Consider the following 25832-nt stretch of genomic DNA (forward strand, 5'->3'; position numbering starts at 1 on the left):
AAACCAAGAACGCGCTTACTGTCGAACAAGGGAAAACGCTATTTTAGGTTTTGTGTGAAAATAAGTCCAGGACTACAAATACGCTTCACGAAAGTGATGTCATCGAACCAGACACGGAGAAAACTGAGGGAAAAGGGCTGGAAGTTCAGCGAACTTCCCACAGGAGGAAAGAACCACCATGAATCTGGCCGTGTGGTAAGTAGCAGCTACGCTAGGGGAGAGGAGATTATGTGGTGATGTCACATGTGCGACGTGCCGACTTCTGGTGTGAAGTCATGCTAATTATGAACTTTTACAAGCTGATAAATCTCAAAGTACGTGACAGACGTGGTCGAAACACCCATCGTTAGTTTTTATTTAAATTGCAGTACAACATATGTGCGATCCAGGGCGTAAGGCAAAGTGGATTAGAAAATAGCGTTTTTAGCCCCGTTGACTTGCATTAATTTTTTCGTTCTTCCGGGGACCCGTGATGCAGAAGTAACTTAGGCTGCCTATTGTAAAAATTCTGAGATTAGCTTCAAATATCTGAAAAGATGGTCAAAATTTTGAGAAACCTTTCACAATTCTGAGACTAAAGTTTCTTTTTCTTCTCAATCTTCTTCCGTACCATCTTTTATTTAACCTTTCTTTAACCGGATGAGTCGATTGAGAACTCATTCGTATTCACGACGATTTGGCCAACAGGCAGCAGCAACAGATGCATAATTAGCTTTACACCAAAGAAAAACAGATCTAAACAAGATAGCACAGTTAGACAAAGGACTGTTCTCATATACAATATCTGGAAACTCTAATGAGGGTAAATTTGAGCAAAAATGTCCTTAAAATAAAACACAGCCTTCTTCTGCATGATCTCATTCTTAGAAAAGTAACTACAACTGACTTTAATGTCTTGGTTCTAGAGCTAGCATAAAAATTAATGACTTTTTTACGCAAAGAAATGCATCATATGTGTGACGCTTAAAGCGCTCTACCTCTTTAACAGGCTGAGTCCATTCCTACAGATTGAATCATGTAGATTCTGCCCTCCAGTGGAGGATCTTGTCACTACAAGTGAAAGTGCCAATTTAAACATTTAAACAAAAAGCTAATTAGACTTTTATTATTATTAAAGTAGGGGCTGCTTGGTGATGTTGTTGATAGCTGCCTCAAAATGAGAAGGTTGCAGGTTTGAATCCCTGCTGCAGTGTAGAAAGTTTGATGGTGGGATTTAAATTCCTAGAGAAAAAATATAGAAATTATTTGTCATTTATAGTTCTTTGAGCTAAATCTGAGTCAGCCAAAACTGGAATCAGCAAGTCAGAGATGTCCAAGGTGAAAGTGAAAGTTCAGATCTTTTAAAGTGAGTTTCAACTTACAAAGTGTCTTTAAACATTTACAAACATGTCGTTGAAGACAAAGACTATTTCATTCAAAGATCATTTCATTACCTGTAAATTGTCACACTTTTTCTGGGATTTCTGCCAAAAAATGATTGCAGTAGCTAGCTTCTCTGCTAATCTCTTGTGCAAATGAAAGTTATGGAAGTGAAACGGTTAATTCAAGACTGTCAGAATGAACGGTTTTAAAATATTTGATATCAGAGACGTTTTAGGACAGCAGGAACTTTTGGTTACCGATTTCATGCAGAATAGTCTCTGTTTCTCCAGACTGAGGCAGTACAAAGGGCAATCTACAGGTAGGATACGGATTATTCATCATATCACATGAACACGGATGAAATAAAAACCATATTATTGACATCAAACACCCTGCAAGGAAACTGGATATGAATTAAAGATAATAGCTGAATGATTTTATTCTGTCCAAAATGTTTCCGTCACTCAGAGAATTACAACCTGGTGTGGTTATAATTGGAATACCAGCAGAGACGAGGTCAGGTCAGACACTTTCATTTGTTCAGATGTAAAAACACAGCAGCTTAGACCAGATCAGCCAGACCCGTGTCTGACCAAAACCGGTTCTTAGCAATTTGTTTCTTAAATCAGCTACAATGCATTAAAACTTTACTAAAATAAAAAAATAAATAAATTATGGGAATGTCGTTTTAAAGAGTTGATTATATGAGGAAAAAGATCAAACGTGTGACCAAAAGACTGAACAACAACACTTTTGCTTGAATCTATGTAAATAACACTTTTATTAACCTAAGATAAAAATTGTTTTTTACTAAATTCAGTGAACTAAACAATCATAAGGGGCAAATTATGTGCATCATAAAACCAGAGTTCAGAATATTTATTCTTTGGATCTGCTGACACCTGGTGGCTGAATGCTGAAAGAACATTCAACAGTTTGAAGTGAAGCTCATGAGAACAAGATCAGCAGAATCAGTGACTGATTCAGATCCAGAAGCAGCGAAACAGTCCCAGACCAACACACTGCCAATAAATAAATAAATAAATAAACAAACAAATAAATAAGTAAATAAGTAACTAAATAAATAAATAAATAAAAACATGAGCTCTTAACATTTAACAACTTTAATCCAAGTCTTTCCCACAGTTGTGTTCCTGGTTGTCAATGGAACATTTAAATACTTAAATAATTTGATGTCACACAAAAACTGCAGATGAACCAAAATCAACGTTGATGCTCTTATAACCTCACACAATAAATAAAAGTAACAACAACAAAGTGACAAGCCTTACTTCACAGCTTCTGCTTTTAATGTCAAGCCTGATACTTAAAACTAGGGATGCACCGATACCACTCCAAACCGATACCATACCGATACTTGTATCTGAATATTTGCCGATACCGATTACCGATACCTATACCTCCACCACACAAAAAAATGCAATGATTTTGAATACAGATTTTATTTTCTTCTCTGCTTTCAACAGGAAAAGACTGTGAGGTGGATAAAAAGTAAAATATATGAATGGAAATCATCACTAAACTAAAATATTAGGTGAACAGAAATGACAAGTTACAGTGAAGCCATTTTCAAGCAACCGCATTGGTATCAGTTCCTGGTATCAGTTAACTTTTACCAATACCGATACCAGTATAGGTATCGGTATCTGCACCGATACCGATACTGGCACATCCCTACTTAAAATTTTGTTGTTATTGTTTTTTTGGATGCTTTGTAATTCCGACCAGACACAGAGACAGAGGTGAAAGAGAAAGGAAGAGACAAAAGGAAGGGGGGGGGGGGGGGGGGGGGTCACAAAAATAAACAATCAATGATGAACAAGAGTGCTTCTAGACCTGCAGAAGGAGAGAAAAAAGAAAAGGGACACACAACAACACAACAGGAACAAATTATCACCGCGTCAACCTGATGAGGAAATATAAAATCAACAGTTTTACTGAACAATCACACAATAATAACTCACAGCGCATTTAGTGCCAACCGCAGCCTTAAGACATGTGTAGAACGTGCCGAAGTCCATACTTATGAGAGCACCATGTGAGCACCTGTGTGTGTGTACACACGCTTGTTTATGTAAGGTTTCTCTATAGGAGCATCCAATAGAGAGTGTGAGGGACCACAGATCCGCCCCCCCAAAGATGCGTAGGAGATGGAAGGAGCTCCAAGTCCCAGAGATCCAGGCACTGCCCCAGAGCACAGGGACCCCAGGGAGACTGCGGCCAGAAAAGCCCCTGCTAATTAAATAAACATTGGCCTGCGACCCTGCGTGGATAAGCGGGTATATAAATGGATGGGTGGAAATTAACATTGATATTAATCATATGTAACCTGTTAATTGTTTAGAACTTATTAGAAGTTTTAATCAGAGCAAGATTTTTAAAGCTGTTTTCTGTGAGACGATTAAAAACAAATAACACCCACTTGTAGCTTTTCTGTCGACTTCAGTTTGGAAAACAGAAAGGTTGAGATCGACAAGCTAACAGCTAGATGATTGTATTGCTTCTTCTAATCTAACATCGTTATTATTAACAGTAGCATTATTAGTGTTATCAGCATTTGCTGTTGCAGCTTTTCTGAAATTTCCAACCTCATTTTGAAATCAAGATCAAATCCTAAAATTTAAGGAGCTCATTTCACAAACAAAAACCTTTTGTTATGTTCAGTCAGTGCTGATGCTAGCCTAGCATCCATGAAAAAAATTATCATTATTTAAGGTAGCCTGTATTATATTTTTGTCTGACTTTGTTGCAGTAGCCTACTTTTGTGATCTAAAGTAAAGGGTGCAACAAAAACTCCCATCAAACCCCTTCTGGCCTTAAAGGTACAATATGTAAGAATTTACAATGAAATAATCACAAAACAGACTAATGTCCTAATCATGTTGGAAGGAAGGTTACATTGAAACAGATTTATTTCTCAGCCGGCTAGGGGGTTAATAGTTATAGAGGGACGTAGTTACTGTTTACAATCTGTGAGACTGTGGGGTTGTCGAGTCTGTGCTGCGCTAATGCTCAAAGTTGTGGACAGTATGTTAGCAAGTAAACAGGAGTGACCCAGAAGTCATTTCTTCAATTCAAATTCAAATTCAATTCAAAAATACTTTATTAATCTCAGAGGTAAATTAGAGTTTCAGTAAACACAATTCTGAGATCAGACGTACATACATAGACACATGACAAGAATTGGTGACTGTGGTCATTCGCAACCCAAGTCGCGCTACCATAATAGATCAAGAGGGTTTATATGAGGATTGAGTCAGGGGGAAGTGAAATAAAGGCACTTCAGAGTTACCCCACAGAGAGGGTAGTTTTGCTATGCAAAAAAACACCTCAGAAGTATATGCACACAGACTTCAAACATTACACAACATTAGTGTCCACTAGGTGGGGAGGTTGCGTTGGGACTCTCCTCACTTCAGTGCGTGCAGCCGCATGTGGCATGGCTCATCACCTCTGTTTGGACAGGGGAGGGAGATGATGGGTTAGAGAGCACAGTGACTCCTAGATACGGTTCCACGGCCTTCACCGGTCACAGTCCCGCCCAGTTGGAATAGGGAGAAGAGTTACCATTACGAAGGCAGCATTCCACATTTCTTCTGAGGGGGAGTTATCACTTCAGCCTCACAGGCTCCAAGGGCACCAGATTCAGATAAAAATTGTTTTGGGGACAGGCAGAAATAATTTCCTCTCTGCCTTAGAGTTCTGCTGGTCTTCAACCGCACTAGATCCAATAAAGGCGTAATTAATCCATCCCAATTCGTGTTGATCCATCCACTTGCTCCTTGATGGAATCCACCTTTTGTGCCAAAGCCTGAATCTCAGCCAAAGTTCCAGCTTACGACTCATCTCGACAATTATATGAGTTTGTGCGTTCACAGCACGATGCATTCCATCCCTGAGCTCCGGGATAGAGCCAATATTCCTCGAAAGCTCGTTAATTTTCCGGTAAGCCAGGTGACCGCTCAGGCCAAACAACAGGAATCCTGACACCAAAATGTCAAATATCCAGACATCTTCAGAATCCTCTACAGACAGTTGAGAGAGGCAGATCAGGTTCCACTGTTTCGAGGAGTCCATGATATACCCAGCTGGCTCTGTCCCAGAGAGGCATCCGGAAGCCCCTTCTCCCGTTCTCATTGTTGAAAAAATTCTGTCAATCGCGTTGAGAGATCAACTGACCATGTCCATTTTTATTTCCAGTTTCCAGAAAAAATGCAGAATGTGCCGTGCACAAGACAGGACAAAGAGCCTTGGGATAAGAGAGGGAGGGAGAGGAGAAAAAAGTGCCTGTACTCTCCAAGAGCCGGAAGAAGAAGTACCCCTAAGAAGCCCCAGTATCCTATTTCTTTACACTAATATTGTGTGAAGCAGGTTAGAGGCTAACATTGAGCTAACAATGCTAATGGCAACAAACAGTTGACCAAAAATATCTGAAGCTACATTTTAAAGAACCAACATCTCAATATTACTGCGACATCTTCTTTTCAGCTTACTGCGTATGACTCGTTTTTGCTCGTCAATGCTGATCCGTAACTGCTATGAAACTCACGTAACCGTAGTGGGATAGTCACTTTTTGTTTAGAAAATGGGTTGCAGTAACCAAACCTGACCACAGGGTGTCATTCTAGCTTCATTCTTACATCATGCACCTTTACAGGATCCCGATGGTGTACCGGGATTAGTACCTTCATCAGAAATGTCTACTGCCCTCTACAGAGGACCTACAGACAGTTGACCAGGGCCAATACCTCTTGTTGTTGTGTTTTTATAAAATTACGTAACAAAAATAAACAGATTATGAAATTGTTATAGTAATATTTGACTATAAATATTTCACTAATAAACTAGATTTTTCAACCTTTCGAGGGTTAAGCCAATCTAATAATCTGGGTGATGTGGAAATACAGTACATGTAAACATGGGAGGTGGCTTAGAGGGAGGGGTGAGATGGGTGTGTGTCAGAAGGAGGTGGGACTGGTACCAGCAGGTCAGAGCTGATCCAGCAATACTGGAGAAACCTGCACAGGTAATACCACCATCATCCAGTGCATCTGTTTCTGTAAGTACTTACACGCTTATTTGTTATTCTAGTCACTTAAAATGTACTTATTCGAACTTGAGTGCTGACAAATGAAATGTCTTAAATGCCACCACTTGAGCAAACATTTCCAGTAGCAAACCTCTCCTGGGACTTATTCGGAGTAGCGGATACTGAATAGCTCCATTGTTATGTTTCACTTAGTTGGAATGTTTCTTCTCATGCTGTCTAAGCTCTTCGATTCTGAGCGGTGCCATTTATGTGATGGTCCTGAACGAAGGTCGACTGGTGGCTTAGCAACTCTCATACAACATTAAACTGGGGTAACTGGAGACGGCCACTGGCCCCAGTGCAAAAAAGTGACAGGCATTTGTCGTTGACATGTAACGGATAGCTTTTGTCTATTAGATCAAAAGATTGTTAATTTGAGGGGAACAGAAAGTTTTGTTTTTGAGTAAGTTGAAGTTATTTTATTTCTTTTTTTTGAGGGTTTATTAATTTTCTGGGAAATAAATGTTATCTTGAGGTGGGATTCATTTTTGGAGCATGGGAAACAGTTTATCTAATGTGGAGGTAACCCGACACTTTCCTTTTCATCTTTGCAAAAGCCTCATTGTTCAGCTTCACGCCGCCAGCATTTAATATATAGAGAAGTCCACACTCAGTCACTGACTCAGAATATGATCCATTCCTGAACGGACACAAGAAAGACTTAAAATGCCTTTCATGGCTTTTTGTCTCTAGTGTGTTAAAGACAGAATCTAGTTTCCAAGCCTTCAGTGGGCCATCTGTGTTTTCAGCTTCCATCAAATTTCAAAATAACGAGTCGAAATTAAAACCAAGACATGTTGGGATTTAATATAATTACAATTACACCAAACTCCAGGAAACTAAAAGAACCAGTTAAGTTTTATAATGTGTAAAAAGAAAAAATAGACTTTAATTGTCAGATTTCTGATGAATGATGGTGATTTGGCTGGAAACGTTTGAGAATAACTAGTTTTATTTTATTTACGGTCCTTTTTAAGCAGACAGAATGACTGATCCGAATGGGCTTCGATTTGTGATCCTTACGTCGCTCACAAGGACCACTAAGGTCATATTTTTACATCTAATCTGTTGTTGATAGCTCTTTGATCGACTTAATTTAGAGGGGAAAAAAGGTTTTATTAAAGATGTGGTTTGCTTGTTTAATCAATTAGCAGTGGTCTCTAGTAGGAATGAATGACTTTTTAATTGTACTCTGAAAAAAGTCCCGGTGCGCTTGTTTCAGGATCTAGAAGATTGCCAGATCAGAGGAGAGTTTCAGAAAGCAGGATTTGTAGTCTTACTTCCTGGTATTTGGACATCTCACCTCTGATTGGGTAACAGAAATGTGACTCTATCACTGAATCCGTTTACTTTGCAACGTTGATGTTTTATCTCCACAAATAACACAAGCGTGAAGGAGTTCTGCCGTGTTGGGGAGTGGCTAATGCTAACAGTTAGCTTCTACTAGCCAATGCAATCACTGATGTTTTCTTGACGCTAAAACAGCAGCCTTCCCCAGCGCAAGTTAAGATGGATGAGTCCAAGAACGTCAAGTGACGTAGATCCGTCAGACTTTTCTAATCCTAGAGTGTCATTGTCTATTTTCTATCAGAAGCTAAAACAATATAGAGGTGTAGGAGATTATTTTAATGTTCAGCCTGCATGAAAAGCTCAGAGTAACGGATTATAATCAGAAATAATAAAAAAACATGTATTTTTTCAGTAAACCACACCTTTAATATCAACAGGATAAAAGCCAATAGATAACTATTGTAGATAAGGTATGTTTCTTCAATTCTATAACAATCCACATAGACTCATGTAGAAGGAATTTTACACATAATGTACCACAGAAGTGCTATGGCTAGCTGCTGCCGCCATTGTATTTCATGTGCAATCATGCAATAAGAAACTGATGTTTTGACTAGCTATTAGCTCATCAATATAGGCAAAACTTTCACTTTCACTCCAAACTGAGGTAATCCCAAAAGCTATTTACTTAATTGTCCACACTCTTTCCACATAATCCAAATTAAATGACCCTAAACAGCTCTTCTAGAGCAGAAGACTTCAAGATCAATGATAAGAATTAGCTGTCTGTACAATAACAGAGACTGGATATGCCTTTTCTAAACGTAACCTGTTTAATGTGTTGTCGGAGTCATCAATAGATGCAAACAGAGTTAAAGTCTGAGGACAGTGTTAACATCTTAAAAGGAAAACAGTGGCTACCTGAGAACACTTTAGAGTCTCACGAGTAACAAAATATTGTACAGGAAGGATAGAGTTACGCTGAGAGCCATGCTGTGTCCCAGTTCCAGAACAGGCATTGAAGTGTGTGCCGGTCCGGTTGGGGTTTATATGATACCCCCCAGTCAACAGGTAGGTCAGGTATTTGAGGGACAGAGGATTTATTTCACAAAACAACACTGGGTGACTTTGTAATGACATACAGGGCTTCATCTGGCTCTAATTTCTAATCAGCGTCATGGTGTTGATAGTGACATTCCATTTGTCTTCCCTGTTGTTTTTGCATTTGCAGGTATAAAGGGAGAAAAGGGTTAAATTCATGAAAGGAGGATTCTGAAATCCACCACTGACAATGTTAATGAGGTATTATTCTGAAAGAAAACCCCTTCCTGGGTTGACTGCCTTGCTGACATACATCCCTCCACATCAGCGTGATGTGACCACCTCTCCTCCCTTATCCTTTACCCCACGAGAGTCCATCTTCACACCACAACGTCTTCCTTCACCCCCTCCATGGGTGACACAGGCAATATCAAACCTGGAGCAAGGTGAACAGGAGCTTCAGAGCCTCAGGGACAGAAAGCAAGCTGAAGTGGAGGAGGTGAACCGCGATTTAGACAATGCCGTGATAGCAGCTCAGCGAGAGGAGCGGCGCCTTCTCGAGAAGGTAGAGCAAGACCACCAAGAAGCACAGCGACTTCTAAGTCAGGTAAAGAGAGAAAACGCAGCAGCCGTGAGAGTTGTCCAGACACTTGTTGATCAGCAACTTCGAAAAATTGGACAATTAAAGGAGCAAATTCAAAGATGGGGTTTAACTGCTGGTGAATCCAACAAAGATCAGCTCCAGAGATATGTGGAAGAGGCCACACAGCCATGGGAAATCTCTCTAACCCTAAAAAGGGTGAGTTTCAAATCAAGCCCCCAGTCCAAGTCCTTTTACCTGGGGGAGGTTGACATTTGTGAGCAAAGTATGACTTACCACATTGGAGGGTGTGGTGACCAAGGACATAAGTGTGCCCTACACTCTGGTAAAGCAATATTTTCAAACATAACTCCATGTGAAATACGAAAAGAACCACAACCAAATAGAGGAGGGCAAAGGTGCAGTCCAGAGGACAATAAAACAAATGGAGGGACTGTGCGATCTGTTCGGAAACTACAACTGTCGAGTTCTACGGAGAACGAAGAAGAGTTTAAACCATCTAAGCCTCCCATACCAAGACACCGTGGTCTATCCGAATCTTCCCAAGAAGAGGAGGTGGAATCGGTTTGTTCAGACACACTGGGACATGACCTTTTCTTGTCTATTCCAACAGTCCCTAGTCAAGGTGAATCTGAGAGTGATGACTTTGATGGTAGATACAATGAAACAAAGAGGCACAGTATAGTGAAAAGCAAAAGAAGGCAAAAAGCTCTTGTATTGGTGTCATGTGAGGAACCATCCTGCTCTATCGAAGAAATGGATGGAAAAAGAAACAACACCACATGTTCTCCAGTAACTAGATGCAAAGGCTCACCCTCCAGGCATAACCTGGTAGACCTTTCCTCAAGGCATCTTACTTCTTCACAAATATGTATCACAAAGAAGAAGACCCCAACAGAATCTTCAGTGGACAGTGGAAGTCCTCCATCTCCAGTGGGCAGTGAAGATTCCTGCCACACTTATACTCTGAGTGCCCCATCTTTTAAGCAAGACCACTACCGCTCATTGTCTGTAGCTGACCTTTCTGGTAACGCACTTCCTCTAATTGCGAGTGACAAGATTGAGTGCAGATCCTTGAGAAAGGTCAACAGAATGCGTCTTACATCTGAACGGTCAACTTCTGAGCAAGGTCAAGAGTCCAGCTCAGATTGCAACAAGAACTTAGCAAGATATGATGAAAGACAGTCAAGATCTCAAACTCGCATTACACACGAATTAGGTGTAAGTCGCAGATCTCAGTCCCTGTCAGCTATTGACGGTGACAAGTCAAATCAAGTCAAAGATCTAGATGGATACAGGAAAGATAAGAAAGAGAGAGCCGATGGGGCCGATAAGGAGGCAGATAAAATTGGAGGTTCAACTGCCCTCGACTCAGCTTATTTGATCAAACAGCTAGGGAAACAAGGATCTGGTCGCACGGACTTCAACCTGCCAAGTGGTGTCCATGCAACTGTAAGAGGGCAGCTGTTTGTGGTAGACTGTGGTAATGCGCGAATTCAAGTGACAGACCTCCAGAAGAATGTTGTACAGCAAGTGTCTCCTGGACCAGAAAGATCTTCTCGTATTTGTAACTACTTTGATGTGGCTGTGAACTCAAAAGGTTTGATTGCTTTAACTTGTGCTGCTGAACGAGCTGTGTTGGTGTTCAGTCGTCATGGACGCCTTCTGCAAACATTTGGAGGCACAATGATTGGTTCCACCAATGAAGACCTTGATGCACCAAGAGGCATCACCGTTACATGGCAAGATGACTTCTTGGTGGCTGACATCAAGCGTGGAACCCTAACCAATCTAAAACTGGACCCTAAAACCGGAGTAAGGTTGGAACGCATAGTGATAACCGGGTTCCACAGACCCTACTTGGTGGCAGCCTGTCTCACAACTGGGCTCATGGCAGTGACGGAACGAGGCAATGAAACTGGGCGTGTTCCATGCATACGAGTCCTGGCACCAGGCTGGAACACTCTCCGAATCCTCGGGGTGTGCTCTGGACTGGGGCCTACTCTGACCTGCCCTTGGGGGCTTTGTATAGACAGTGATGGAGATGTCTTGGTGGCAGATTGGGGCAAGCAGAAGCACTGTGTGCTCATATATCCATCCAAAGGGGTGGGCTGGCCCCTAGTGACTGACAACCTTAACAGTCCGAGGGGGTTGGCTCTGCTTCCTGATGGTCATGTGGTTGTATCTGACAGCTTGAATCACTGTATTAAGATCTACCGTTACAAGTGAACTGCATGGAACTGTAGACATAGTCAAATATATACGTATATACAGACCAAGTCCTAATCAATTTGTTTTAAAGGTTTACATCTGCATAGAGGTGTCTACCTTTTTTATGGTTTAACTTGGTATTTATATTTGATGAGTCCAAAATTTTTAAAAATACTTTTATGGTATTCTCATAGTCAAAAATTACAAACACATAGAAAAATAATGATAGACGTCTGTTTTGCTGCAATCCAACTTATTTTATCAGCAAATCTTATGTTTTACTACTAGGAGCTTGTGTATAATTAGCGTTTTTGTGTATAATATGCTCGTACTTTCAAAATTTAAAAAGATGTAAGGCTTGCCTAAGTTTTGCTAGATAAAACAAAGAGTGATAATAGAATGAGAGGCATTTAAGAATCGTGTTTCCTTTAATCTAAATCATCATAGGTGATGTGAAGCTAAAACAGTAGGGATGCACCGATTCCACTTTTTTCCAAACCGATACCATACAGATACTTGTATCTGAATATTTGCCGATACCGATTACCGATACCTATACCTCCACCACACAAAAAATGCAATGATTTGGAATACAGATTTTATTTTCTTCTCTGCTTTCAACAGGAAAAGACTGTGAGGTAGATAAAAAGTAAAATATATGAATAGAAATCATCACAAAACTAAAATATTAGGTGAACAGAAATGACAAGTTACAGTGAAGCCATTTTCAAGCAACCACATTGGTATCGGTTCCTGGTATCGGTTAACTTTTACCGATACCAATACCAGTATAGGTATCGGTATCTGTACCGATACCGATACCAGTATCGGTATTGGTGCATCCCTAGTTTACAGCACTGCTAAAGGGTAAACAAGTAAACGGGCCAAAGAGAGTTTAGGAGTCGTAAATGCATATATTTGTAAACTTTTACCTGGAAAACTGAATTTCTCCATTAAGTTAACTTGGTGAGAAATTATTAGTTTGAGTTTGACCTGATTTACAGAAAGATACAGTAAACATGGATATGGACAAAACTGTAAACACGAATAAAAATTTACTGAGAATATTGTCTGGTTGTGCAAATTGTTTAAAATTTAGCAATTCAGCAAAAACAGAAACTCCATTATCTGTCTCTGCAAACAAACGTGCTGATAGCACATGCAAGACCAGAGTTTACACATGCACACACACACACGCACACACACACACACACACACACACACACACACACGCACGCACGCACGCACGCACACACACACATGCATGCGCACGCACACGCACACACACGCACGCACACACACACACCATCAGATTTCAGAATAAAAGCACAATCTCCAGCCTGAAGCTCCACATTTGAGGACTTCAGAGGGTGACAACATGGAGCTTCTCACCAAAACTCTGGTTCTGTTCCTAGTTTTTACCCTCAGTAAGGCGGCACCAGCGTGAGTATTTGACTTTTATCCTTACTGCCCAAATTATTACCATGAACATTATTTTTCAAAAGCTATATTTCTTTTAAAGAAAGAATATTCATTTGAGTTCTCATTTGCCTTTTTTCCATCGGTTTGATGCTATTTTGATATTTCGGGAACCACAGCGTTTCCGATCGTCTAGTTTGAGGAGGAAATGTACCTTTCTTTACTCAACTCCGCTGTTAAACCAAAGTTCAACTACTGGATCAATTGGGCCAGTTTAAAGACTATTTGCTCGTTGTGCTGCTTTGATTCTGTGTTGCTGAGTTATTTAAGCCAGAGTGGAAAATGAAAAGTAACATGGTGTCATACTGTTGATCAAAAATAACTTCTTATTTATCGTCCACAGGCAAGATTCAGCCGTAAATGGTGAGTAAACATGGATACAATCATACTGGTTCCTCGAAACCAAACTGACTAAATAATTTTAATTTCTTTAAACAACTAACAATCAAACGATGATTTCATTGCAGCTCAACAGAAAGAAATAAGCAAACTGCCCTAATATGATTAATTATGTTGAATAGCAGAGTAGCAAAGAGTTTTGAGTAAATGAAGGTGGGATTAAATATGTTTTCTTCTTCCAAGTCCCTTTCAGGCACATAGCATTAATGTTCATTAATTGGTGTTTGTGTCCATTCTTGAGGTGGTTTGTCACCTGGAGGGTAGATGCCAGATGCCTAAAAATGAAAGAATTAATTAAATATTAATAATAAATTCATTTCCGGGATCATAGAGCCGATGCCAAAAAGCTGCACTTTGAAGTCGTTTGCCCAAACGACGATTTCCCAGAAGCTTTGCTGCTGGTACAAATGTAAACATGGATTGTGTTGAATTCCAAAGGTTGTCTACATTTCCGTGGACTTTAAACTGAAAAACATGTCCAACTGTAGTTGCATGGGCGTCACACACGTGGGGGATGTGGGGGATTCAACACCCACACTTTTCCAGCCGTTTTGCTCACCTCCACAGCAGTCTGGTGTCTCGCACCATTGCCTCATCTCCTTATTCCCCTCCGTCTTCTGTTTCAGAAACAGGAGAGGGAGGGAAGAGCTCGACTGAATTCATAATTTTACATCTTGACATTAGCTGTACAAACTCTCAGTTTGATAAAGTGAAGAACAACAACTTGCAGAGGTTTATAACCGGCGCGGCGCCAGGTTTTCATTTTTGGGTGGGCCACGGTAATTCTGGACGGGCCTTAATAAGAAGTGACGTAAGTGAAGCAGGCAGGTCGCGCTAGAAAATTTAGTTTAAAAAGACGTCATAAAAATTTCCCCCCGTCATTTTTATTTCTAAAATATGAAGTAAAAACTCCCAATTTAATTTTCATTCACTTTTCATTTATAGGCACCAGAACCTGCATTTCTAATATTTACCTCTCAACGTAGGACTCTTTCATAAGGGAGCACGCACACCAGTAGTTTTTATGGTAATTCATGGGGCAAAATTGCCGAAATTTTTGACACAAAAAAAAAATTCATCTTCCAGCAGGGGCAGATTTAGGACTGAAGAAGATCCAGGGCTTAACACACACTCGAACGCGCTCACTCACACACACTTGACACGCACTAGTCAACATCATATATATTTGTCTTGTACCACATAATTTTTGATCTGAAGCTACATATTAAGCATATTCAGGGCAGAATATTGTTCCTGTTAGTGTTTAGTGTGAGATGATAGTAAATATTCCCTTTCTTTCTCCAACAACTTTACCTGATAGTAAGTTAACTTTAGGCAAACCAAGCAGCACAACAAATATTTTCAAATAAGACTCACAAACCTGAGTCAACACCAGTCTCATCAAAGCTGGGGTTCTGTCGCGGTACTTTTTGTCGAAAAATCGTCCTTATGTCCATCTTCACTCATGCGTTTCAGGCAGAGACTGTAGAAGAAGCCGGCTGCTGAAGGGCTTCTTCTTCAGTGGTGGAGGCTCAGGCAGGCTGTGTACAAACTACTGCCAGCTGCTCCCTCTCTGTTGGACGTTGGTACTGCATGTTACTTTCACGTTTTAGATCCGGGGCTTTTCATAAAACATTCGGGGCTTGAGCCCAAGTATCCGGGCCTAACGCCGCCCCTGTCTTTCAGTAAAAGCAAAGCATCCAGCCCACCTCTCCAAATGCGTAAAATGTGCATCACAGCCGCTAGGCGCGCTGCGCGCACCATCAGCTACGTCAGCCCAGACAAGTGAGAGAAAATAGAATAGAGGATAATTGTGTCTGGATGTGGATGGAGATTACAATTTACAGCAGCCTGATCATCATTTAAATACGTAAAACATCACCTGGCTTCTAGTCCACGCTATCTGCGCTATATCCCTAGCTGGGAGAGGAGTAGGGGCAGTAATACGAGAAAATAAACATTCCTCTCTACAAAAGAATAAATCTATTGTATTTTTCAGCCTTATATTTTACATAAGGCTTATACATTACCACATACTAGTCATTTAACGTATCTTATTTTTATTTTCCTAATACTGTCGGCTTTGGAAAGGATCAAAACACAAAAGTGTAAAACTCCACCGACTCAGAAAACAAAAAACTTGAATGTTAGATTTATACTGACTGAGTTTGTGTGTTCTGTTGTTTTTGAGATTGCAAAATAAATCTTATTTGCATTACTTGGAAACCCTAGTGAGTTATTGAGACAGTTCTTTGTTGTGTAATATAGAAATAAGTTAGCATCAAAAAGGCAGAGAATGAAGGGTTTAATCTTAAGAACATTTGTATTTATTTCTTTTTTTGTGAAGGAGATTTATCGGCCATTATATCGGCTATCGGCCTTTGTTAAAAGTTTTATATCGGTATCGGTCCCAAAAAAAGCATATCGGTCGGGCCCTAGTTATTATCAGAACTCTCGTATCCGAAGAGGCAAGTCTGAGTGGGAGATGATGTTTTGCTCCCAACTGTGATCAGACTTGACCGGAGTAGTTGCATAAACACATGAGACACTATTTTGTCGCATCCGCACATACCCTCAGTGAGACCTCCTTCACGGATCCCGAATGTCAGGTCCACGGACCCTCCTCTCGGTACTGGAGCCAGTGGTACAGCGTCACAGCACGACAGACTAGTCCTTGGATTGTCTCCAGGTAAAAAGTGACAGGTGGTTCACAGCGTCAAAGGGGGACCCTCCTTGGGTCAGTGAGTTCAGCTTTTATTCTGAAAGGAACAGTTGCTTGGTTGGTAAAAATGCAACAGATTTTTCCAGCTTGGTGGTTCTCAGCTTAAAAAGGGAAGTTCGGATGGCCGGTCCGATACTTCACTTAGCATGCGGTGAACTCCAGTGAGATCTTGAGAACTGAACTAAGATGGCGTTGGAACTGGTTTTATTAATCTGGATGTTTTGAACTCTGGTCGAATCAAAGCTGGCAGATTTATAAACACCACAGAGACTATGCCACGCTTCAGACTAGGAAGGTTCTGATTGGATAAGAACAGCAATGTGTCATGCGATTGTTTTCCTTACGTGTGTCAGTGTGTCTAGTGGACTAGAATAAGTCATATTACTTATTAAAACATATTAATCATAACGTTGTGATTTGACAGATTGGTTACATTGTATTTCCATGCTATCGTTCTTTTTTAAAACACAGAAACGGTTTCGTTACCTGTTTTTTCGCTATGTTTCATCTGCAGCTGCAGACTTCCTCAGGCTGACGCTGATGGGGGCGTCTCTTCCTTCTCCATTTATCCGCGGGCAGCAGTATTTATTAATAAGTCTTAATAAGTGTAAAATTGATTAACTATGTTATCTTAACCTGGGAATACAGATGGAGGTGATGGTCCTGGTAAGCCAGACAGATGTGATGGTATCCAGTTTGATGCGATCGCTCCTGATGAGAAGGGAAAAGTTCATTACTTCAAAGGTTTGCACGTTTTCTTCTCCTTTTACAAACACGTTAGCAATATTCTCATAGTTTTCCTCGTCCCAAGGACAAACCCTGTGTTGCACAAACAAGACAACTGACTGCATGTTATTGCTTTTATTGAAATAAAACCTTGTGTGTTTTTAAATGGGTCTTTTCCCCTCAGATGGTTATATTTGGAATAGCTTCAGAGGTCCGTCACAGCTCTCCAGTGAATACTTCAGAGATCTGAGTGGTCGTGTTGATGCTGCGTTCCGCATGCACAACACAGAGAACCCAGACAACCATGACCACATCTATGTTTTCCAGGTAGGATTCAGATACTTTTAACTGTGACTGCAAACCAAGGAACATAATGTCAGATTATAATCTTTGTGGTTGCTTCCAGGGTGACAAGGTTTCCAGTTACTTTAACCAAAGTTTGGAAGAGGGGTATCCAAAGGGAATTCAAGAAGAATTTCCTGGAATCCCAAATAATCTGGATGCTGCTGTGGAATGTCCAAAAGGAGAATGCATGACCAATTCAGTGCTGTTCTTTAAAGGTGTTCATAGATAAAGTCATAATAGTTGTCGCTCTACCAATTGTTGGTTAGTTACTTTAAAAAAGTATCGATTATTCAAGCAAGTCAGCACATCGTAGATATAATTGGCTGACCAAATAAATGTAACAGTTTTTTTTTGTTTTTAATTTATCTACAGTGCTTAAAATCAAATATAAATGTACGGTATACAATTTTCAGGCAATCTAAATTAAATTATCTAAAGAGAAAATTTAAATGCATGATCAAAATTAAATATATTTAACTGAATTCTTTCAGATCATACTCAGCTATATAAAATTAAATATGAAGAGTTAGAAATCAATCTAAATTGACCAGATTAAATATAAACATCATAAAGAAAATCGAATTATATACGATTAAATCTGAATAATTAGTAATCAATCTAAATAAACCAGATTAAACAGAAGTATTTTGAATAAAATTTAAACATATAAGCTTAAATCTAAATATTTAGAAATCAATCTAATTGTACCAGATTAAATATAAGCATTTTGAATAAAATATTTAAAATAATTAAATATTTAATTAAAAAATTGGAAGCTAATATTTGATCATATACTTTTGCCATCAAAGTTTTTAAATAAATCTAAATTTTCTAATAAAATCTAAATTGAGCAAAGAAATTACAACAATTAGAGCCAAATCTTATTGTTCATATTTAAATCTGAATATTTAAAATTAAACATATTTGTATAAAATGAAATCTTTAAATTTCTATGTAAAAATCTCATTAAGAAAATGGTTTTGTCTATGATGGTTTAGCCAGTTTCATTTGGAATGTGTAAAACTGATGTAGCCTACAAAAATAAAAATAAAAATAAAAATGGGTAAAGAGATGTCCTATAAAATCTCAGACTTCATAGGATAGCATGATTGTGTTGGTGTCACATTCTGAGGATGTTAGGACCCAAATATGCAGTTACCCAGGATGACACGAGGCAGAGATGATGAAAAGTAAAAATCCTTTATTTGTGAAGGCAGAACAAAAGTAAATCCAGGCAGCAAGCCAAAGTCCAAAAAACTCCAAGGTTGGAGAAAACAAAGCTCACCAAGAGCACGAGCAAACACTGACAGAATAACATACAGATACGTTAATGGACCGACACAAGACAGACACAATACCGGGCTTAAATAGACTGGGAGACAAATTAAGGAAACAGGAAGCAGGTGTGTGGAGTGAGGGCTGGAGGGAAGGCAGGTGACATTAATCAACTCAATGGGGAAAACAGAAACAGAGGGCAAATACCTAAACACAAAACTAAACAAATATTACCAAAAGACAGAGGGAAGGACTCACACAAACTAGCTGGAGGAGGACATAGCACATACACCCACACACACTGAGCTGGGGAGAACGAGGCTGGAGCTGACCTGGGAGGAAAGGGTAGAAAAGATAACGTAAGACACTAAACTGACATGCAGAAAAAGGACACATGAGGGCGCCAAAGAGCTACAACATAAGACACATAACAGGGATGCAGACAAGGACACATGAGGGCGCTAAAAGAGCATAAGGGGGGAACCTGGAGTGGAGCACAAGAGGAGCTGGGGAACAAAGGGACACAAGAGGGTATCTAGAGAAGGATGGAGGACACCAGGAGGCACAAAAAAGGAAGGGGCTGACGCAGACCATGACAGTTGGTTTGTCTAGCCATAGATAAGTTGTCATCAGGAAAAGGAGAACCCAGACAACAACTTTAATAAATAATCTATCAAACGGATTCTAAAAATGTATACAGGGGATATCTTCTCCTTGATTCAATTTTGATAAATTTAGACTTGATTTTAAAAACTATATATTTGTTTTTGACATTATAATTTGGATTTTTGTTTAAATATTTGAACATAACAATGTCATTTCCTTAAAAAGTTGTAAAAATTGAACAAAAAATCCCCACATTTTCCTATTTTTCATTGTTACGTAGGGCCAAATGTGATGTATTTTAGATGATAAAACACTTTTATATTTTTCAGCATTACTTTCCAAATGGTGCCCCATACTGAATTTGACATTTTCCCTCCTTGCAGGAAATGATGTGCATGTTTATGATATTGCCACCAAAGCCATAAAAATGAAAACTTGGGCCCATCTACCCGTCTGTGCCTCTGCTTTGCGCTGGCTGGAGCACTACTACTGTTTCCATGGACACAACTTCACCCGCTTCCACCCGGTGTCAGGAGAGGTGAATGGGACCTACCCCAAAGATGCCCGCCATTACTTTATGCACTGTCCTAACTTTGGTAAATCTCTGGATCAGAAATAAATAAATCAATAATTTGGCTTCATACAAGAAAAAGCAGCAGTAAGCATTTTAATACATTTCTGTGTTTACCTTCAGGTCATGGAGGTGATCGTACAGCTGTGAAATGCAGTGACATCAAACTAGATGCCATCACCACAGATGATGCAGGAAGAACTTACATATTCACAGGTAAAATTTAAGTACAAAACATGTGAGAAGTTTCATTTTGGTTTTCTCCATAATACAAAACACAAAAGTTTAAAGGTGTGTGGGTCCCTCTTATTCAGTCACTCTGAGGTTTTCATGCAGGCTTAACATGGTAATAGTCTCCTCTCCCACACCTATCTCCTGTGTTAGCTTCTAATAGAAATATACGGTGAAAATGTAGGACTTGAAAATCCTCACAGATATACGTCACACTATGAATTAGCATTCATGGACTCACCCATCTTGACTCATAACGGGAAGGGATGTTGTTGGTTTAGCGTCCAGGAAACAGCAAAGAACGTCTCAGCTAGTTTAAGCTAACCGCTAGCATTAGCAACATTACCTCACGGCAGAAGGTCGTACAGACTTGTTATTTGTGGAGATACGGCATCCATGTTGCAAGTCAGAGGTAGAGCTGCGTTGCTGTTATCCGATATCCAACCTGCTGTCTGAAGCTCAGCTGTGATTTGGGCAACTTTTGAGTTCGAGAAGTGGTGCACCGGTATGTTTCACCCTCCCAAGAACAACTTACAAGGTGTTATTTCTTACTAGAGACCACTGTAAATGTATTGATTAAACGAGTTATCCAAACCTTTGAAATGAAGATGAATATCAGACAAGCACACTTCATTTACTGGTTGTAAACTGTTTAAAGACCAAGTTCACTGATAAATTGTTTTTTACTACGTTTTCTTTGATCGGTCACTCTGAGTTTAACATGCAGGCTGAGCATGAAAGTAGTCTTCAAGACCTATTTCATGCATTAGCTTCTGAAAGAAAATAAATGGTGGATCTCTAGGATTTGAGACTCCTCACCCATCTTGACTCATGACAGGGACGGCTGTTATTGGTTCAGCATCCAGAAAAGAGCAAAGCGTGACTATGCCAGTAGATGCTAACCGTTAGCAATACCAACTCCACAGCATGGCAGAAGTCCTCCAGGCTTGTGTTATTTGTGCAGATAAAACATCAACGTTGCAGAGAAAACAAATTCAGTGGTTGAGTGTTGTTGCTGTTAGGCAGTCAGAAGCGAGATATCCAAATATCAGGGAATAATATTTCAAATCTTGCCGTCCTTTGCTCCTCTCCTCTGACTAACTTCTGGTTCCTGACACAAGAGCGCCAGGGCTTGTTCCCCTCTCAGAGATCAATTCACAAGGCATTAATTTATACTAGAGACCACTGAAAATGTGTTTAAAAAAAGAGAGAACTTAATCTTAATCTTTAAAGTCCTGTGTTTTTAACTTTTTCCATAAATTTTCTGTTTTCTGGTAAAAAAAAAAATTCTAAACTTTGCTTCATCGAGAGTCATCTAATGACTGGTAAACCTCTAAAATGGTTCGCCAACATTTATAGTGGTGGGAAAAGTGCACTGTAAACCCAAATGTTGAAAATAATCAAATGTATTGATTAGGTGACACTCATAAATTAAAAAAAAGGTTTTTAGAACTCAAATGTGTTGAGTTAGTTCAATCTTCTCCTTGTTTTAATTGCATAGAACTCAAATGTTTTAATTAATCTGAAAAAATATATATTTTTAGCTAGCTTAACTGAAATAAATCAACAAAGAATAACTTAACTTGAATGAGTAATATGAACTAAAAATAATTTGTAATTTTATGTTTCTATATTATTCTATTCATCTTTATGTCAACTTAAAGTGTGTCTAATAAACAGAGTTATATATTTCTTAAAATATTTGTGGATCTATAGGAAAAAACAAGCACAAACAAGCAATTTTGGTGGATTTCAGGCACAACAAAGAACTGGTGGGTGAGGTGCATTGTGGGTAGTTATGTTTTTAGTTTTATTGTTCTATTTTTGGGTGTTTATGCATGTTTGTTGTGGGCCATTGTTGTTCTTAGTTATTACTTCATTCAGTGCTGAAAATGTGGTGTTACTTTTTGTATCATGTTGGCACCAAAAGTGAGGAGGTTGGTTTGATGTTCTTGACTTGTCTTTGGATGCTTCACTCACTGGCTGGGTGTGTGAATGGTGTGCTGATAGCAACTTACTTTGGTTAGTGTAGTACAACATTTTTTGAGTTATGTCATCAAGTTTGAGTAAAAAAAAATTTACATTTTGAGTATATTTTCCAAATAATGAGTTGAAAAATGTTGAAAATCTTGAGTGAATTACTCCCTAATTATAAGTTGAGGAATATCAATATTTTTAAGATAACATTGAGATAATTTGGGGCCACTGCAAATGTAATTTATATTTTCTGTAAACTTAAAATATTTAAAAACATCACTTAAATATTTTTGAGTAATCTGTTAAAAAATAATTTTTGAGTTCTGTGAACTTATTAAGGTTTACAATTAGCTTTGGTGCTTAAGAGGAAACACAAACATAAAAATTGTGAGTATTCACCTCAACACTTGCATAATCTTATTTTAAATAAACCTGCAAAAACTCATAAATTAGAAGAAGTTCTTACTTGAGATCTATTAGCTTGGCTGTAGCATTAGCCAATGGAAAGTGTATAGATTCACTTCCACAGTAAGAGTGACCAGGGTTTAAATGTAAGAACAGGTGTGCAGCAAACAATCAAGGGCAGGTGAGTTCAAAAGGGGAAGACAAAACGACAGAGTGGGAGGGGCTGGGAAGCAGTTCCCGACAGCATGTTAAATCCACGGCACATGTCAAGCAGGATCAGAAAATAACTTTGACGATCCATAGACTCCCATTGTTTTATCTGACAGCAGGGAACGGAAGTAGATTAGCATGACTTAGGCTTACTGTTCCTCCTAAACACAATCATGTTAGCATTAGCAAGCTAATGTTAGCATTGGCTCTAGAAAATTAAAGCTTCAAAGGCCTGAAAGTGTGGTGAAGTTTGGTGTGTTCCATTGACCTCAAAGATTGGAAGCTGAATTTGGAAATGTATCAAGTTTCAGCTGCAAATCAGAAATCCAGAAAGACTTGCTAATCATTGCTAAATCCATAAAAAAGCCATATAACATGTACTTTTGCTTTCTATTGATTAAAACACTAACAAAATGCTTCATGTTGAAGCTAGTGTGTGAACTGACAAAAAAATGAAAAATAACCTATTTGTTACCACTTATTTTCTACTTGAGGCAGCCATTTTGGATTTTGAGGTTAGGGTTTATCAGGAACCTCTGGTCTAATCCTAGTACTCACACTGCACCCTACGGTCTTCAGCAAAGTGCACTTGGAGGAAGGCTTCGACTTCGTACACAAGTGCGCAAATAATTGCCAAATTGGGACAGTGAACATTGTGTCATCAACTGCAACAGGGAGTCGAAGTCACTTCCGCATCACGGGTCCCCAGAAGAACAAAAAAAATGAATGCAAGTCAACGGGGCTTAAAAACACTTTTTTCTAATTCCGCTTTGTGCCATGGATTTCACATACATATGATGTCCGTGAATTTTAAAGACACATTTTGATACCGAGAACGTGCTTATTTTTGAACGGGGGAACAATATTTTAGGTTTTGTGTGAAAATAAGTCCAGGACTACAAACGCGCTTCACGAAAGTGACGTCACTGAACCAGACATGAAGAAAACTGAGGCAAAAGGGCTGTAAGTTCAGTAAACTTCCCACAGGAGGAAAGAACCATCAAAAATCTGGTCATGTGGTAAGTAGCAGCTATGCTAGGGGAGAGAAGATTTTGTGGTGACGTCACATCTGCGACGTGCCAATTTCTAGTTTGCATTCATGCTAATTGCAAACTTTTACAAGCTGATAAATCTCAAAGTACATGACTGGCATGGTGGAAACACTCATCATTACCTTTCATTTAAATTGCAGTACAACATAGGTGTGATCCAGGGTGTAAGGCAAAGCGGATTAGAAAATAATGTTATTAGCCCCGTTGACTTGCATTAGGTTTTTTGTTCTTTCGGGAACCCATGATGCGGAAGAGATGGGCTCCCTATGCATGCAGGTCATTGTTTGTGCTACTTTTTAAAAAAATCTTTGACAACTTTCAAACAAACAATTTCTTAACAAAATTTACGTTACTTGCTGTTCACATGAAATTTTAGTCTAAAACATTCAGAGCACGACTAAATATCATTAATTGTCTTAAAATGAACTTTCATTTGAAAATACACATTTTCAGAAAAGGTATTTGAACCATTCCAAAAGAGACGTGGTCAACTTCTGCTCTTGAGGATCGGGACACCCTATGGTACACACTTGCACCCTGGACTGGAACGCGCAATTGAAGGGCGCAAGGGTGGAAGTAGGAGTATTGGGATTGGGCCTATGTCTTTCTGAGTTAGGAGATGGTTTTCCTAGACTTAGAATTTGAGCGTTCCAACTTCTGAGGCTCAAATTTTACATCAGCAAAAATGTTTCTGTTGATTATATCACAAAATTAACTAAAACGTACAAATTAAAAGCCTCTCCGTAAACGATGGCAAGCGAATAAAGGGCAAACAGGTGTCTGACTGACAATAATCAAACCTCCTCCTCTCTGAACACAAGATAACACACCCAGTTCTTCTGACACTACACTGCCTTCTTGTCTACAAATAAAATGAAAGATAAAGAAAAGAAAACAATCTTGTTTTTCTGTTCAACACAAAAGGTCCCACCTACACGCGCCTGGACACCCATCGTGATGGTCTTCACGCCTTTCCAATCGTCAGAGGGTGGAAAGAAGTGACCAAAGGCGTTGACGCTGTCTTCTCCTACACCAACAAAATCTACTTGATTAAGGTCTATGTCATTCTTCAGTCCATGCCACGTCAACAATAAGGATGCAAAGAAATTAAAGTTAACACTTCTTGTTTCACCCAACCTTTACAGGGTGATCAGGTTTACATTTATAAGACAGACACTCACTTTACGCTGGTTGAAGGCTACCCAAAAACAGTCAAGGAGGAGCTTGGCATTGAGGGACACGTGGATGCTGCATTTGTATGTCCATCTGAAGACACAGTTCACATAATCCAAGGTAAGAGTTTTACGTTATCTCTGATTATTGAGCAGTTTCTCAAGCGGCTTTAAACAAACCATTAAAGATGAGTGTCTGTCCCAACAGGAGCCAGGATGCACGACGTAGACCTCTCTGCTACACCCAGGGTCGTTTCCCAAGGCGTACCATTGCCCCTGTCTGGCATCGATGCTGGTCTGTGTGGCGCAGATGGAATAAAAATATTTAGAGGCTCACATTTTTACAAGTATGCAAGCCCCATGATACTGGCTATGAGTAGGATCGCTCCATTTCCTGTGAAGATCACCTCAGCAATGGTGGGCTGTGAGGATTAGGAACTAGAACGTTCCACAGCTTCTGAAAATTGGGGGGAAAGTTTGTTTTCATACATTTAAAACAATAACGCCAATCACCCTACCCGTTTATGAGGATTGGTGCATTCTTTAAAACCGTCGGCGTTGAATCCTGTGCATAATTTCTGACATCAGTTGGAGATTGTAAGCGCTGCAGATGGCAAGCGCCAATTTCTTGTTTCAAATGTTAACATCAACTTTAACCAAATTAAACTTTCTGATTTTCATTTACTTTATCAGGGTATAAAGGTTTGATTTTTTTAGATTTTAAATAAAGCTGTTGATCCAACCTGTTTCCAAATGCTAACTGTGATTATTCTTTTTTTTAGCTCTGGCAGTAGGATATTTTAGGATTCTACAGGCATGTAAACATTTGGCTAGTAGAGGACTCAGTCTTACCTCTGGGAAAATCCTCAAATCTGCATCTGATACACAATATTTCACCTGACTTTGGCTAATGTCTGACTTGGTTCTGACATGACTACAAATGTTAAAAAAGGGAGTTGTTTTCATTCAGGACGTGAGTAAGACGATGCAGATGATCCTGTTAACCTCAGAGGTTTGACTGCATCATGATTAGAACAATAAAAACAG

The 25832-nt window shown here is 39.4% G+C and overlaps 2 protein-coding genes across 2 annotated transcripts; both read left to right on the forward strand.

The window, feature by feature from the left end:
- The first annotated feature begins 6384 nt into the window (after positions 1 to 6384).
- On the forward strand, positions 6385 to 11743 carry LOC129163914 (uncharacterized). The gene is made up of 2 exons (XM_054743168.2): positions 6385 to 6442; positions 8994 to 11743. Exon 2 carries the CDS (start codon positions 9054 to 9056, stop codon positions 11631 to 11633), a length of 2580 nt encoding a protein of 859 aa, XP_054599143.2. The 5' UTR covers positions 6385 to 6442; positions 8994 to 9053; the 3' UTR covers positions 11634 to 11743.
- Positions 11744 to 12919: 1176 nt separating this feature from the next.
- hpxb (hemopexin b) lies at positions 12920 to 25533 on the forward strand. Its single transcript, XM_015952513.3, has 10 exons — positions 12920 to 13058; positions 13438 to 13457; positions 16864 to 16959; positions 17126 to 17268; positions 17348 to 17501; positions 19551 to 19763; positions 19862 to 19954; positions 24538 to 24668; positions 24759 to 24906; positions 24994 to 25533. Exons 1-10 carry the CDS (start codon positions 12994 to 12996, stop codon positions 25218 to 25220), a joined length of 1290 nt encoding a protein of 429 aa, XP_015807999.3. The 5' UTR covers positions 12920 to 12993; the 3' UTR covers positions 25221 to 25533.
- Positions 25534 to 25832: the final 299 nt, after the last annotated feature.

Source organism: Nothobranchius furzeri, chromosome 14 (genome assembly GCF_043380555.1).
Source record: "Nothobranchius furzeri strain GRZ-AD chromosome 14, NfurGRZ-RIMD1, whole genome shotgun sequence".
NCBI lineage: Eukaryota > Metazoa > Chordata > Actinopteri > Cyprinodontiformes > Nothobranchiidae > Nothobranchius > Nothobranchius furzeri.